This window comes from Camelina sativa, chromosome 11, assembly GCF_030686135.1.
Source record: "Camelina sativa cultivar CO46 ecotype springtype chromosome 11, ASM3068613v1".
Lineage (NCBI taxonomy): Eukaryota > Viridiplantae > Streptophyta > Magnoliopsida > Brassicales > Brassicaceae > Camelina > Camelina sativa.
This window is the reverse complement of record NC_141890.1, coordinates 12801091-12816659: the sequence shown is the minus strand read 5'-3', so window position 1 is coordinate 12816659 and position 15569 is coordinate 12801091. Positions and strand designations below refer to the sequence as shown.

Sequence of the window (15569 nt, the reverse complement as noted above, 5' to 3'; positions counted from 1 at the left end):
TCTATTGTGGACAGAATCTGCCCTCATGTATTAGCTGAAAAGTCAACAACTTGACCTAGTAATGCATTAAGCTTTCTTTTGACAAAAAAAGGATTGACTGGTCAGGCATGTAACGTTTGACATAGTCGTCCCATGCAGGCCCCAACAGAAAAAGAGATGGATAGGGACTAGGAGGGATTATACGGAAGTCTTAGTTATGTGAAGGTGTTGTTATGTATATATATATATATATCTTGTTGTAGATGGGAACACAATTCACTCTTATTATAATTACTAAAGAAAAAAATACACATTGACTTGAAAACACATTTTTCTATTTTCTAATCGAAGTTGAAAACATGTGATGTTTGTTTGACGTAATCAACCCCTAGCAAAATTGTAATAAAACCAGCTACGGGGTACTTACGTAACTCTACTTGGTTTTGTTTGGATTAGAGGAAGGGCAAAACGTGATGACATAGTCAGTAGAGTTGAGGCATGTAACGGTGCTATTATTATCGTCATAGGCGTATACATGAGCGAGTGGGCAAGCTCGCTCGAAGTTTTGCGTGTATACCGTCGGCTTGCAGTTTTGCTTTGACTTGAAGTCGCGGGTGCAACAAGTCTCCGGAGTATTAGATTCCATGCACGTGCTACTACAAGCGACTGGAGTTCCTCTGGACATTATCATAAGATCTTTTGGACAAGTCTTGTTCAGTTCAACATCACAACCGGCGCTGATACATGTCCGGCTACGCTGTGAAGGGACCACCATTACTGGAAGGTTGTAACCGTATTCAACACTGATGGTGTAGCTGTTGATGCCACCATTATCAATTCTAAAGTAGACATAAGTCACCGGAGCCCAACTGTATGAGCCGGGACACTCAATCTTGCCGGATTCGCAGTCTCCTGTGGCGCAAGAGAATTTTCCTGTTGAGTCGGTGGAGCATAGCGTCCTACCCGAGATAAGACCGTACCATGAAGATGGCGTCTGTATGGCTCGCGCCTCACCTCTCCTGAGAGCGAAGCCTGTTGGGGAGACCTGTGAGTCCACGTTCCATGAGAAGATAACTGGCCAAACTGTGTGATTGCACTTGTTCTCTATGGTAAGTATACTCATGGAAAACACTCCTGCGAGGAACATCAAACTTAGAAAGAAACAAACAAGTAACAACCAAAAATAAAATAGTATTATCAATCAAGAAAATCTTACCCGATACTAACAAATGTAAAGCAAAGAGGAAAATCATTGGCAACCTTTCCGCCATTGGCTGAAAGAAAAAATTGAAACGTTCCAAAGAACTGGATTATTAGTATCTTGGTGATGAATTAGTCAGTCACCGTGAGTATAAATAGGAGGAAGAAAGCAGATAGAGGAAATAATACAGTACAACCCTTTTTCTAATTGTATTTATTTTTGGGAACTTGCCAAGAAAGACGAGATTAATAATTGCATTTGTAGTGTGAATGGGAATAAGAACGATTTTTCCTTTTTCAAACCTGTTACAAAAAAAAAAAAAAAAAAAAAAACAAACAAACGATACGTATACGTGTTCATTTGATCAATTCGCTCAACAGAATAATTACGTTACAACAGAAAAACAAAAATCATAATTTTCGTTATTACTATTTTCTGAATTTCATCTCCCTAATTCATAAATAAAAAGATGGTTTGACTTGAGGTTAGCAAACAGCCAAATACCTAAATCATGCTTCGTTTTATTTTATTTTTTGTTCCCGTTTTTTTTAAAGTTATTCACTGTTAAATAAATTTTTAGAGAATTAGCTAGAGATATTTAGAAAAAAATAAGATGGAAACTTGTTGAAGGCTAGATAATATCAAAGTCATTGTCTTCCTTTTTTTTTTGTTCCTTTTAATTATTCGCTCTCGTTTGATTGGCCACTCATTAGCCTTTCACTATTTCCATTGAAGTTCCACTGAAAATAACATTTTCGTATATTCTTCATATTGTAGAATAAAGATTATCATGATCTCTCATCCAATTCCTACAAGGCTACTACCAACTCTTTTATCTTAGCATCCAAACCTGATCAAACATGGGTAAAAACTATTTTGCTATGGACCAAAATCTTTCCATATTTGCATTTAGAATAACCCGCAAAACACCATACAACGATTTGGCCCGGATTCGACCATACAAAACGGGTATTGCAATTAATGAAGGGTTTACAACAAGTGGACAAAAAAGATGCTTAATGCTCTTCAAAGCAAAGGGGGAAACAGGTTTTATCAATGACACATAATAAGCAGGCAGAAGGCAATGAAATGGTGGTTCATTTTGAGAAAGAGAGATTGTGATGCTAGTTTGGGTAATCCATGTGTTACACTAATTTGCAAAAAATTGTTTAGGCTTAAATCTTATCAAAGTCTGAAGAAAAAAAAACTAAATGACTGCTGTGAGATTTGAACCCACGCCCTTTCGGACCAGAGCCTAAATCTGGCGCCTTAGACCACTCGGCCAAACTTTCCTTTGCCTTCATTACGTGATAGTATTTTATATAATCCGTTTTAAATGGTCAAGCATAATTATGTTATTCTGAACCTGTGGGAAGTACTCTCCGGCTCTCTCTCTCTCCTCAAATCAAAACTCTGTACTACTACTTGTTTCATATGTCTAAGTGGATATAACATCAAATCTTGTAATGTTTTCTTAAAAATTGATAATATAAAAAGCTAAAAGAACTTCTCCCTAACGTTTCAACCTTAATCTCATTTCAAAATTAACTTCTGTAGAATTAATCCTACGTACATTCGAAGAATATGGTATATATTTAATTATCCAAAACTCCATAACCATAAATTGACCTAACGATGTCAGTTTTCTTTTTTTTTTGGTCAACTAACGATGTCAGATTTTAGCATCTAAAATAACATATACATCCCAAAGTTCCTTTTATTTTGGGTAATACTAGCGACTGAATGATGAAGAAACAGTAAATATTTCAATATTAAATTTAAAGATCAACTTAATTAAATTTGAGATTCATCAAGAATTTAACAAGAAAATCCCAACATTATCACAAAATTCTTGTTGCCTCGCCTGGAGTATATTGGCAAGTCGAAGGAGGTTTTCTCTCTAACAAGCTTAGTGTCGAAGACTCCAGACTATCTTCAGCATTTTCCCAAGCTGTTACAACGTGTAAATTCAAGGGAGCCTTAGGTGGAACCTGTAGAGCTTCTAGATTTCCCTCTAACATTTCAACAACTTTTCTCATTGGTGGACGATTAGATGGAGTATTCTGTATACACCACAAACCCACTAATGTCATTTTCTTAACTGTCTTCTCATCCTCTTCTTCGATTATATGATCTTCTAAACGTCTCATGGTTTCTTTCCTCTCAAGATCGTCATAGACCCAATCTGGAAAGTAAACTGAACTTTTATTGGACGTAGAAGTTTCTACTTCTTCTCTTTTTGTTGCCCCGATCATCTCAAGAACCACCATTCCATAACTATACACATCTGACTTATGTGAAACTCCTCCATAGTTTTTGGAAAACATTTCAGGAGCAATATACCCTACGGTCCCTCTTGCATCTAACATGGATATGATACTTTCTTTTCGTTTGCCGAGCTTCGCAAGGCCGAAATCCGAAATCTTTGGACAAAAGTCTTCGTCTATGAGTATATTCTGAGGCTTTATATCAAAATGCACAATCTTGGATACACAACTATTGTGCAAGTACTCTAACCCGCGAGCAACACCTACCGCAATATTGTATAAAGCTGTCCAGTCTTTCTTTGTTGACATATTCTCGGAAATAAACTTGTCAAGCGATCCATTCGGCATGAACTCATAAATTATAGCTCTGTGGTTCCCTTCATAGCAAAATCCAAAGAGAGAAACGATATTAACATGAGATGCTCTGCTCATGCTAACTAGTTCATTGATGAACTCCTCTCCATTTCCTTGTGACTCTTTCAAGATCTTCAGTGCAATATCTCGGCCGCTCTTATCGGGTAGTTTTCCTTTATAGACAATTCCAAATCCTCCTTTCCCTAGAACATGAGCAAACGAGTTTGTCATCTTCTTGACTTGTTGAAAACTATATCTCTTCAACATCACAACCGCTTCAATGTTCTCGTCACTTAATTCACTTTTTCTTTTCGCATTCTTTGCTCTCACAACTACCGCAACCACAATAATAATGATCAACACAGGTAAAGCTGCTGCGACTCCTGGAAGATAAAACAAGCAAAACTTAGTTGTTATATATGTACATGATAGGCCAACAGAGATATGATTGCAATGAAGGTGGTACCAATTATGGGTTTTAACATCCGTTGAGAATTATCTGCCAAATGTATCAAACAAAAATTATGATTATTGATTAACATTAATCAAACAAAACCAAAATAAACATCTCATACATTAGTATAGGAGAAATAAAACAAAAAAATTAACTTACGTTTTGGTTCTGGTAATGGAGCCATCGAGCTTCTGGTATTGTTTTTCCAAGAAAATAACATATTTGTATGTATTAGCTTATTAGATTGCATTAACAAAACAAAAAAAAACACAAAGTACTATTTTATAAATCTACACAACTATAACCTATGAAATGTAGATTTATCATATTATAAAATGCTGGAATCTTGTTTTGCCACGAAAATCCTAAATTTTGTTTTGTCAAAAAACCACATCCTATTTTTTGGCGCAAAAATTACAGATTCGTGGTTTGGGCGCGACGATCATATAATATTGTTGATACATTAAAATCACATAATTCTGTTTTGGTGCCTAGTCACATACATCAAAACTACATCATCCGTTTTTGGCAACAAAACCGTGAAATCCTATTTTAACACCAAACCACCAAATATCATCTTTTGATGTCAAAACAACTCAAATTCATATAATCAAAAGCATGCTTCAAAACCTGAGTTTTCGAGTCTTACTAGTATATTACTCGGTAAAATTCAAGAATGAATTTGAGTCTAGTGTGGATTGTGTGTTTGCTTTCTAATTTTGTGTTAGACCTAAATCAATGAAAAATACCATGCATTAGAACTGAGTTAGTGTCTTCTACAAATTATTTTAATTTTTCTTATTTTTATATTTAGAAAATATGAAAATAGTGTTGACATTGTTTTTTTTATTATCATTGATACGACAAATCTCGATTCATATTCAATCTCTACTATGCACAGTAATACGATTTAGTGAAGTCGAACTCTGTCGTAACTTTTTGACTTAACACACTTCCCTACCTTACTTTTTCTTTTGGGATAATTACTAGAATAGCCTACAATTTAGGATTAATAAGTAGAATAATTCTTATTTTCTAGAGATTCTAGAAATAACTAGAGTTTTTTTTTTCTTTCTTAAAATCCCAAAACACTATTTATAAGAGCAAGTGTAGTGGAAATGTTTTATAGAAATTATCACTGTTGCCAAAAAAATAAAAAAGAAATTATCACCAATCTATTAAAGAAAAGTAAAAGAAATAAACAGAGCATCTCGAAAGACAGTTAACATGTAATAATTTTAATTTTTGTATACTCTCCGTTTCAAAATATAAGATGTTTTACCTAAAAGCACGCATAATAGGAAATGTCTAATTTTAAAAAGTTTAACCAATCATAAACAAGATTGCATAAAATAAATAGAGGTATTTGTAATTTTAGTACGTTTTTGGGAAGATATGAAGAGTTTAGTACGTTTACTATTCATAATTATAGAAATAGGTGGTGTCTCACTGTAGCAACGTGGTACCGTAGCTTTTTTTTTTTTTTTTTTTTTTTTTACATACCCCTTGTGTTTAGTTACTTAAATATTTGATTATATTAATTTTTTTTCGAAATTTTTTTCAGATACAAAAAATCTACATTTTTTTCTTTATAATTTGATATGCATTTTGTTTGATGATTTTATTTAATAATATTAAATATTTTTAACAAATTTTATCACATCTCTCTCTTTTATCATTAAAATATTTGTTAATAATTCTATGTTTCTAAAACTTTTTAGAAACAAAATATTTTTATGTTTTTTTCTCTATAATTTGATATGCATTTTGTTTTATTATTTTTAAATATATATTATATCACAACTGATGTATATTACTGTTCTGTATATATTTATTGTTTGATGGTTTTAATCCGTATACTGGATTGTTAGCTATATGATTTCCAGCAAAACCATCCAGCCATAAACGTGTACGGATCAAAACCATCCAGCCATAAACTTTTACTTATCAAAACAATCCAGTGTACGGATTAACAACTATCCAACAATAAATGTGTACAGAATAATCATATACATCAGTTGTGATATTAAAAAAAAATAATAATAAAAAAATAAAATGCATATCAAATTATAAAGAAAAAAATTAGTATTTTTGTATCTGAAAAAAAAATAAAATAAAATTATACTATCAAATATTTGAATAACAAGATATAGGGTGTTTTTTAAAAAAAAATGGTGTTTTTAAAAAAAAAAACAAAAATTATATCTCACACAAATAGATCCCACATAAATTCTCTTTCTCTCGCAACCTCTCTCACGCACACTCTCGCCCTCTCTCATTCTCTCACCCACAAAAAAATGGGTCATATTTCTCTCAGACACAATTTCCCACTCTCTCACAGAAATGGGTCCTACGTCTCTTACACCCTCTCTCACCCTCACAGACAACTGGACCCCACACAACCACAAACTCTTTCACACTCTCTCACACCTACTTTCACTATTATAAATAGTAAACGTACTAAAAACTTAATTTTTTTATGAAAACGTACTAAACCTACAACACACCCAAATAAATAATAAAAAATATAAGATTAATTTAAAAATTGCATAGAAACTTGAAAACATATAATATTATGAAACAATAACCTCTAAAGCATCTTATATTATGAAACGGAGTAACGCGACTCATATCCACCTCACATGCTCTAAACTAAACAATTTATACAAAAATGTCATTCAAATATTTTAGCTACCATGGTAGTTCAAGATATTTACAACAAAAAAAGCCCGGCATAATAGCCATTTGTCGAATAAATGTGTAAGGTAAATCAACAGCAGATTTGTTTACGTAGTTATCAAATTTGTAGACTGTTTGTTTTAATTAGAAATTTGTTTTACAAATTTATTTTTGTCAAAGATTTGTTCTCTTATTACACAGATTTATAAATTGCCGCAGATTTTGTTGTGAAGAGCAGACTTATCTTACCTATTTATTTTCTACACACCACAAATTTTTTGTCAACCGCAAAAACTTATCTATTTTTTTTTTCTGTTTACCCTTTAAACGATGAGCTACGTATTTACAAAAAATATCATCACTTAGTTTTCCATTCTTCTGACAAAGTACAAATGACTATCTACCTAGTGCGAAGATGTGTAGTATCATAGTGTGATGTTTGACTTAATCAACCCAATCAAAAGCGAAATAACGAGATAGAAAGGAGTGAGGGAACATAATTACCCGGTGATGTTGGGAATGGAGGAGGGGCAAAACGTGATCACGTAGTCAGTTGAATTTGAGCATGTGAAGGTGCTATTATTGTCGTTGAAGGCGTAGCTATAGGCGAATGGGCAAGCGCGGCCGAAGTTCTGCACGTACTGTGTAGGCTTGCAAGTTTGTTTTGAGTTGAAGTAACGAGTGCAACAGTTCTCCTGGGAGTTGTCTTCTCGACATGCGCTATTGCAGGCGACTAGATTTCCCCCGACAAATTTCTTAAGATTATCTGGACATGTCTTGCTCAAGTCAACCATACAACCTGAGCTGATACATGTCGGGATTGATGGAACAACCTTTAGTGGAAGGTTGTAACCGTACTCGACGCTGATGCTATAGCTGTTGATTCCGTCGTCATCGATTCTAAATAAGACGTAAGTCACCGAAGCCCAATCGTAATGGCGACGACACTCGGTCACGCCGGATTCGCAGTCTCCCGTGGCGCACGTGAATTTTCCTGTTAAATCGTTGGAGCAGAGCGTCCTGGCCGAGATAAGATCCTACCATGAAGAAGGCGCTTGTATGTCACGCGCCTCTCCGCTTTTGAGAGTGAAGCCGGTGGTGGAGACTTGTGACCGCCATGAAAAGAGGACTGGCCAAATTGTGGTATTGCATTTGTTCTCTATGGTAAGGATGCTCGTGGAAAACACTCCTGCGAACAAAATCAAGATTATAAAGAGAAAACAATAATCAACAAATCAAATAATCATCGGCGGGATGCAAAATATGGTACCTGATACGAACAAGTGTGAAGCAAGGAGGAGAATCAATGGCAATCTCTCCGTCATTGGCCTAAAATAAAAACTGTTCCAAAGAGTGAATTGAATACTAACAATGCACTTGTGTTATGTTTACTATTTTCGAAGATATTTTTCTTCATTTATATATGGCGGACGGACAGAATCCAACCTCATGAATTGGCTGAAAAGTCCAACATCTTAACCTTGTAAAAATAAAATTAAAAATATTGATTAGTCGAAATTGGAGGCATGTGATGTTTTGACGTTAAAAAGGGGCAATAATAATAGCCCTTGGCCACATCCTCAATCATATTTTTTTGGCCGTATTTGACAAATATTTTTTTGTAGGTTTAGTCAGTTAATTACATTGTGTAAGTGTTTTAACTACAAATTTGAACTTATCATCCTTATCATTTATCTTTTTTGTTGTCATCTTTTATAGTACTTTTTAGTATTTGATTTAAAAACTCTATAAAATTTTATTTAAACACAAATTTTAGACATGTGAAGGTGTTGTTATCGTCAGAAATTTTTTTATGGCATTTAGTGTGAACAAAATTTACGATGGCTTTTGTTTATGACGCAGTTAAGTTTACGTGAAAATTATTTTGTATTACTTTTCAATTAGGCAGGTTTGTTTTAACCTTTAAGCTTCCAAGATCTGTAAGAGTTAATTATGGCGCCGACATGGCTTTTTCATGGTAGATTTTATGTAATAAAAAAGAAGAGGTTTTATTTCTTTCCAAAAATGCAATTTGTATATTGTACCTTGCAGAGGCTTAGCTTTTTCACCTTTGATAGGCTCTTTTATCTTTTGGTTGATGCATACGTATTTTTTATATAACAAGTATTGAGGCATATATTTGTGTCGTTCTATTTTGGTTTGGCGCGAAAGGCTTTAGTTTGAAGAAATGTCTTTACCTTTTTTAGTAATCTCTCATCTCGTCTTTCATGATCTCCCAGTACTTCATAAATCATAAAGGATAAGCTATTAAGCTTGCATGTTATTCCGTTTGAACGAGGCGTGCTAAAAGTGAAGGGAGTTGCCCATGATGTAGATCTTGAAAATGTTAATTATAAACAAGGGTTGTTCACTTGTTTGTCAGGTTCAAGCATGCATGTCCACATATTGAACGTGAGTGTTTTGTAATTAAATTTGCAACCATTCGGCGAACCGTCTTCCAGAAGCTCGTTTTAGCTTCAAAGAGAATATAACCCCCCCCCCCCCCCCTCCCCCCCCCTTTTATATTTTCATGATTATTTATATATTTTATTACTTTTTGTGAAATAGTTACGTAACTAAAATCACTCGTTGACATTCCTCTATATTAATGATAGTCTTTTCAAATTTTCAATGGATTCTAATACCTGTTAAATTTGGGTTTATCTTGGATTTCTAACTAAAATCCAATTAGTAATTAGTGTATTAATCCTAGCCTTCATATATTAATGATTTTTTCAAATTTTCCATATGGGACTTGAATTGTATCCCACCACCCTCAAGTTTTAAAATTTTTCTACAAGTCAATTATAACTGTAAAGTCTATTCAATTAACTGTATATTAAGTATTGAGGCACTTTTTTTTTTTTAAGTGTTGTCTATATACTTGACGTACGTCTATAAATTTGTTAAAAGTGTTGTCCATAAATTTGTTAAAATCTTTATAAACTCAAGTCAAGTAAAAAAGGTGTCTCAGTACTTGACTTATAGAAAAATTTATAAAGATTTGTTAAAAGTGTTGTCTATATCCTTGGCGTAGAATCTGTTGATTGATATAGCTTAACAACCCACAGTACATATATCGCTTTAAGAGCATATAAATTACAGCTTCATCCCAGAAGAAGTGTTTGGAATTTTCAATGATGGCTTATATGTTTTTGTTGCAGCCATATCAAAATCAGTTCTGGTTCCGTCGACACAACTCAGTCATTGTCTTCTCTGCGTTCAGGCCACAACTCAAAATCCCAAAGCTTGGCGAAGTGAAAAAATCAAGATTTTTGCTCTTGTTGTTGTTCTTGTTGTAGTTGTCGTTGGGCCTTCAGTTTCTCGAGCTGCTTCCGTAGATAAGCTTGTTTGAGTTTCTCCCGACGATTTGTTGCCTGTTCTTGTCTCTTTTGCTTCAACTCAGTTGCCTTTTCCCTCTCTTGATTCACTTCTTCATGAACTTCCCTACATAAACAATAGAGATATGACGATTCACTTCCTAAAACAGAGTAAAATCTACAGCAATGTACTTGTTTCCTTCTTTCTAAGAGATACGATGAATCAAATAATTAACAGAGAAAGGAGATTAGAAATGGAATTTACCTGACCATGCGCACATGCTGACCTACATCAGTTGTCCCAATTGCTCGTCCAAGTCCAGCAAATTTGGTGCTAAACAGCGAACCGTCGTCTTCATCATCATGTTTTAAATCTTCAGGCGGTGCTGAAATGGAACTGTTGTAACTCCTCGATGGTTTTGGATCTTCATGTTCAATTCCTTTCCTGAAGAAATCAACACAGTACTTCTCTTCACCTTCTTCGTCAGATAGCTCTCCTCTAACAAGTTTCTCATACAACTGAGCCTTTTTCTCCAATGCTGCATAACTAACTGCTCCTTCTTTAACGGCTTTGTGCTCAAGCTTGTCCCTTCATTTTCCAAACATACAGTTTTTGATTAATAACTAAATTAATCCACACGAACGCTAAATCTTAAGTGATTCTGGAGTCTGGACCATAACAAAACACTTAAAAACCAATGAAGATGGTTAAACAAAAATCATGATGAAGCAGCCAATATGAGATTCTTCCACAACATAACATAATCCTGTAGTTTTCGCTTTAATCGACATTCAATTTCAAACCAATGATTCTTACTTAGCGACGAATATTTTGATTGATAACTAAAGATCGAAACCCTAATCCCCAAATAATCTCGTTTCCAGATACAGAAGCATCCTACTTAACCAAATCATTATCCAATCCAAATTTCAAACCCTAACTCCCAAATCCTCTCGCGTCACCAAATTGAAACCAAATCACCGACTTACTTAAGATTGCGACTCTCGACGCCGGAGTTTTTCGCGGAGAAAGAGTCTTTCGCGGCAATCCTTTCTTTAGCGCGATGGTACTGAGCATCGGATCCGTTCAAATCCTTGGTCAGTTTAGCTTCTTCCTGAGAATTATAGAGCTGAGCTTTAAGCTCCATGATCGAAGAAGGACCTACACCTTCGATGGCGCGCTGCTTCTTTGGCATAATCGAAGATTCCGTTAACCATCCCAGCGATTCAGTTACCACTCTCTTCTTCGTCTCCTCTTCGCCTCCCATCTTCTTCTTCTTCTCTCTAAATCAGAGCTTTTTGAATCTCTCTGTTTCGATTTTATCCTCAGAGGTTAAACTTCGATTGAAGATTTTGAAATCGAAGTTTATCAGATCGTAAATACGTTCGTTCCTCATTATTGGGCTTATCTTCCTTTAACTAGGCCCATATTTTCTTTTCATATAACTTTATCTCATTTTTTATTATGTGAACTATTAAATGTATTGGGAAACGAGCTATTTCTTCCTAAAAACTATTGTATAGAACGGAAACTTTAACGACGAACTACATATCCACAAGAATAAAGTTCGATTCCTATTTTGCCCCGAATTAAAAGTTCGAGGTCTAATTACCCCAGTCCTGGGTTTCTACTGATTTATTATTTACTTAAGGGTCTAATAAAAAACCTAAACCTAACTAGACCAAACTAAACCTGAATTTGACCCTATTTTCGTTTTAACCTACAAATAGAACCATTGGTTCGAGAGTAGCCATGGGGATTCTATCATGGTTCACGGGAAGTCCTAAGCCATCACAGTCCGAGACGTTGAAGCCGGAGATGATACAGATGCCGAAATCATAAACTTTAGCTCCGGAGATGAACGGAGCCATAGAAGTTCCTCGACCCGATCGCGCGGTCGAGTTCGGCTCTGTTGCGGCCACCGGAGACAGAGTCACTCTCGCTCGATACTGTCCCGTTTCCGACGATCTCCAGCGACGGCAAAGACGCGCGGCAGTTTCGCGTTGTCTTCTGAAGTATCAATCACTAGTTAATTCCCAGATGCGAGTTTCTAAAAGATGTAATCTCGTCTTCGAGAATTGTATTTTGTTCTGGTAATGTCATCGCTCTTCTTTAAAAAAAATTGTACAATTTCTCACTAGAAATCGAACAAGTTCTCATCTTTGATAACCACAATGATTTTGATTAATTATAATAAACAGAAACATAATTGGACTGGTTATGATAGTACAATAAGCTTCGTTTTTTAGTTATCAATGGCGTTTAGGTTATTTGCTTTATTAATCATGAAACTCGAATTCGAAAGTGGAAATCCAAAAAAAGAAGAAAGAACTATGCCAAATCGATTTTAGGGTTTTTATGTTTGAAAATTGGGGATTTTTGGGTTTATTATTTTGCGGATCAGAAATTGGTAAGAAATCGTATTTTTATTGGTTTAATTTTGGATAATATGGTTTGTTCTCCGGTTCACAATCTAAACCGATGCAATTTAGGTTCAGGGAGATGTAAGTATAGATTTTGTTTTTTCTTGGGGAAATAGAAATCAAACTTTTTTCTCATTGACATCTACATAGTGGTCAAAGTTCCGGTTCTATCTAGCTAGATATAATAATTTCAAGGGAGAAATAACTTGTTTTCCCAATAATACATACGTAACAAAAAAAAAAAAAATTATACTTACAAAAATACAAACACTACAAAAACAAACCAAATCAAAATCCAACGGTATCTATCATTGAAGAAAGAAAAAAAAAGATGGTAAGAATATTATAACTGAACTTAAATTCACACCAATCAAATCAATTTAAACAGATTTACAAGTGCATTACTTTTGCGACAAGGCTGAGGAACCATGACCTTTGGTTCGTGATCATTTCTTGTTACCACTTGGATGATTTGGTCACTACTTCCATTTGTGTTATTATTTTGGTGATCCAATTCATTATTAAGAATAGCTCTTTGCTTCTGAAAATGTTCCCATTTGTCTTGAAATAGATAGAAGAAGACGAGACAAGCGATTTGAGCTGTGAACAAGATTGTCCAAAGACTTGAGTCTCTACTTGATGATGTCTTCTTTTGGTAAGCTCTTATGCCAGTATATATGTTTATTATGCCAACTAGTGACACTGTTGTTCCAAGAATCCAATGTAATAAGAACCATTTCAACCTCCTTTTGCTCCCTCTACAACACACATCAAAAAGAAACGCGATAAGTGTGAGGCATTTATATACAAAGATGTATATATTTACGTGTATATGTTTAAATGTACCTAGAGGGCTTGAAGACACCAGTCAAGAATTGGAGCCACATGGCAGCATAAAGAGCCAAGCCAAGTCTTTGATGGTTGTTGTCGAAAGAGTTCTCCAATGTTCTTATGGACATTATAGCTCCTATTGTTGCTAAAACCACTGCTAGTATCTGCTCATCAAAAAAAAAAAATGTAATGAGTATCTCAGATGGCTATTTTATCTGTGTATATATTGATTTGATTACTACATCGAATTTTGAATATTTGTGTAAGAGTGTAATCATAGTGTGTCCTTAGTTCCTTTCCCTTAATATTCAAGAAATCATGATCAAAGCTATATAGAAAATTCAAGAAGCAATTCCCCTATAAGCTATGTATTTTGAAATTAATTTCAGTGCATCTATATCTAGCTGTTGAAAATTGAGTAAATCTATGACTATGAGTGCTTCTTGTTTTTCACTCTAATTAAAATCGTATACACATATATTTTCCCTTAAATAGTATATTCGACAATATATTTATAGTGGAGAAAATGATTAAAGTGAGATCACTGAGATGTCATCATGAGTTTTGAACTAAGCTCAATTTGCATTTATAAAATACTTGATCATAAATCATTTACGTTATTAGATATACTTATGGAGTGGCTAATAATTATTAATTTACCTGGAAAATGACATGAAGATAGACGAACACTTTAACCTGTCTTCCATTTTCATGAGCTTTATTGGCCATTCTAACGAAGAGAATCCCCATTGGCATAAGAAACCCCATGGAAACCCATAAGAGAATGCCATGAAGTTTTATGCTGTTTATCATTTGATGACTCATCTGCCATACAAAATTATAGAAATGAGGAAACAAAAAACCAAGTAATTAAAAACCCAAAAAAGAAAAAGAATACCTTGTCTTGTAGGGATCCTTTATTCTTGAGATCGCTTGGTGAATGGTCATCAATGGTAACTTCAAGAGATGAACAGATGACAAATGGTGGAGCAGAAGAAAGATAGAAGATAATAGAAATCAAAACATTCGTGAGATATTTAGAAATTTTCATTCTGATCTCAATCTCAACAGCTAAAAAGAATCTCAAATCACAAAACCCACTCTCTAAAATTTTCCTTTAACTCTGGCCCTCTCTCTAAATCAGTTCATATCACTCTATGAAATTTAGAGCAAGACTCATGAAATATATACACATGCATAAAACATATATGAGTACATGTATAACTGTGAAAAGGGGTGTATGTGTGATGGAAGAGGGAGAGAGACAAATAGAGAGAGGATGCATGTGGTGGCTGGTGCAAAAGAGGCTTTTAATGGAATGCTTTGAGGACTTAGTTAAAGAAATGATATTCAATTTGATCATGGAGGGAGGGATGGGCCAAATTCAAATGATCATTATAATGTTAATTTTCCTTGATGTTATAAATTCAATCACCAAATCCAAGATACCATCCAACATAATCATGATCATTATACAACAAGTCAAAAAGGGTTTTAAGAAGAAAAAAAAAAGTCCTTGACAAAAAAAAGAAAAAAAAAAAGAAGGAAAAAAAGTATATAAATATTATATATGTGCTTGGAAAAATTCAATTGCATATTTAGTATCTTCATGTAATTGAATCATGATCACAACCCTGTTCTTCTTGATAAGTTAATATATGCACCCACATATGTGTGCGTCTGTGTGTATATGCTCATATAGACTACACACACACACTACTCACATGTGAGAGAGTTTGGACTTTTTGTGTTACCAAAGGAAATAAATAAGTACTAATTTAAGCTTTTCAATTTGGTCCCATATGACCAATCAACTAATCCGCTTGTTCTTGGCTCCAATGATGTAATTTACGCTTAATATGCGCATAGATTTATAGGTTTCTTTGCAAATTGTCTTGTTATCCGACTATCAGTTATAATTTATAACCGATAATATAGAATGAGAGAGTTCATTAATCTCTTCATGTCATCATGACTGTATTATCTATATTTGCATATATATAAAAAAAAAAAAAAAAAAAACTTGCAAACAACCTCTTAGCAAACGAATTTAAGTGTGA

At 34.3% G+C, this 15569-nt stretch overlaps 4 protein-coding genes across 5 annotated transcripts; all 4 read right to left on the bottom strand.

Annotated features, from left to right (window-relative positions):
• Positions 1–239: 239 nt before the first annotated feature.
• LOC104723251 (PR5-like receptor kinase) lies at positions 240–1508 on the bottom strand. Its single transcript, XM_010441579.3, has 2 exons — positions 1196–1508; positions 240–1113 (listed from the first exon to the last, which is right to left on the bottom strand). The coding sequence occupies exons 1-2, from the start codon at positions 1248–1250 to the stop codon at positions 413–415; spliced, it is 756 nt and encodes a 251-aa protein (XP_010439881.1). The 5' UTR covers positions 1251–1508; the 3' UTR covers positions 240–412.
• A 1416-nt stretch (positions 1509–2924) lies between these two features.
• On the bottom strand, positions 2925–8462 carry LOC104723250 (PR5-like receptor kinase). The gene is made up of 5 exons (XM_010441578.3): positions 8205–8462; positions 7439–8123; positions 4415–4446; positions 4268–4300; positions 2925–4184 (listed from the first exon to the last, which is right to left on the bottom strand). The coding sequence occupies exons 2-5, from the start codon at positions 7726–7728 to the stop codon at positions 3022–3024; spliced, it is 1518 nt and encodes a 505-aa protein (XP_010439880.2). The 5' UTR covers positions 7729–8123; positions 8205–8462; the 3' UTR covers positions 2925–3021.
• A 1475-nt stretch (positions 8463–9937) lies between these two features.
• LOC109127188 (uncharacterized protein At4g18257) lies at positions 9938–12314 on the bottom strand. 2 transcript variants are annotated; one of them, XM_019231668.2, is made up of 3 exons: positions 11245–12314; positions 10520–10843; positions 9938–10381 (listed from the first exon to the last, which is right to left on the bottom strand). In XM_019231668.2, the coding sequence occupies exons 1-3, from the start codon at positions 11520–11522 to the stop codon at positions 10201–10203; spliced, it is 783 nt and encodes a 260-aa protein (XP_019087213.1). In that variant the 5' UTR covers positions 11523–12314; the 3' UTR covers positions 9938–10200. The 2 variants fall into 2 exon arrangements, with proteins under 2 accessions (XP_019087213.1, XP_087331601.1); XM_087475475.1 differs by having other exon boundaries at positions 9938–10376; positions 11245–11642.
• Positions 12315–12866: 552 nt separating this feature from the next.
• LOC104723249 (cytochrome b561 domain-containing protein At4g18260) lies at positions 12867–14903 on the bottom strand. The gene is made up of 4 exons (XM_019232641.2): positions 14408–14903; positions 14170–14334; positions 13525–13673; positions 12867–13436 (listed from the first exon to the last, which is right to left on the bottom strand). The coding sequence occupies exons 1-4, from the start codon at positions 14558–14560 to the stop codon at positions 13049–13051; spliced, it is 855 nt and encodes a 284-aa protein (XP_019088186.1). The 5' UTR covers positions 14561–14903; the 3' UTR covers positions 12867–13048.
• Between the last annotated feature and the right edge of the window lie 666 nt (positions 14904–15569).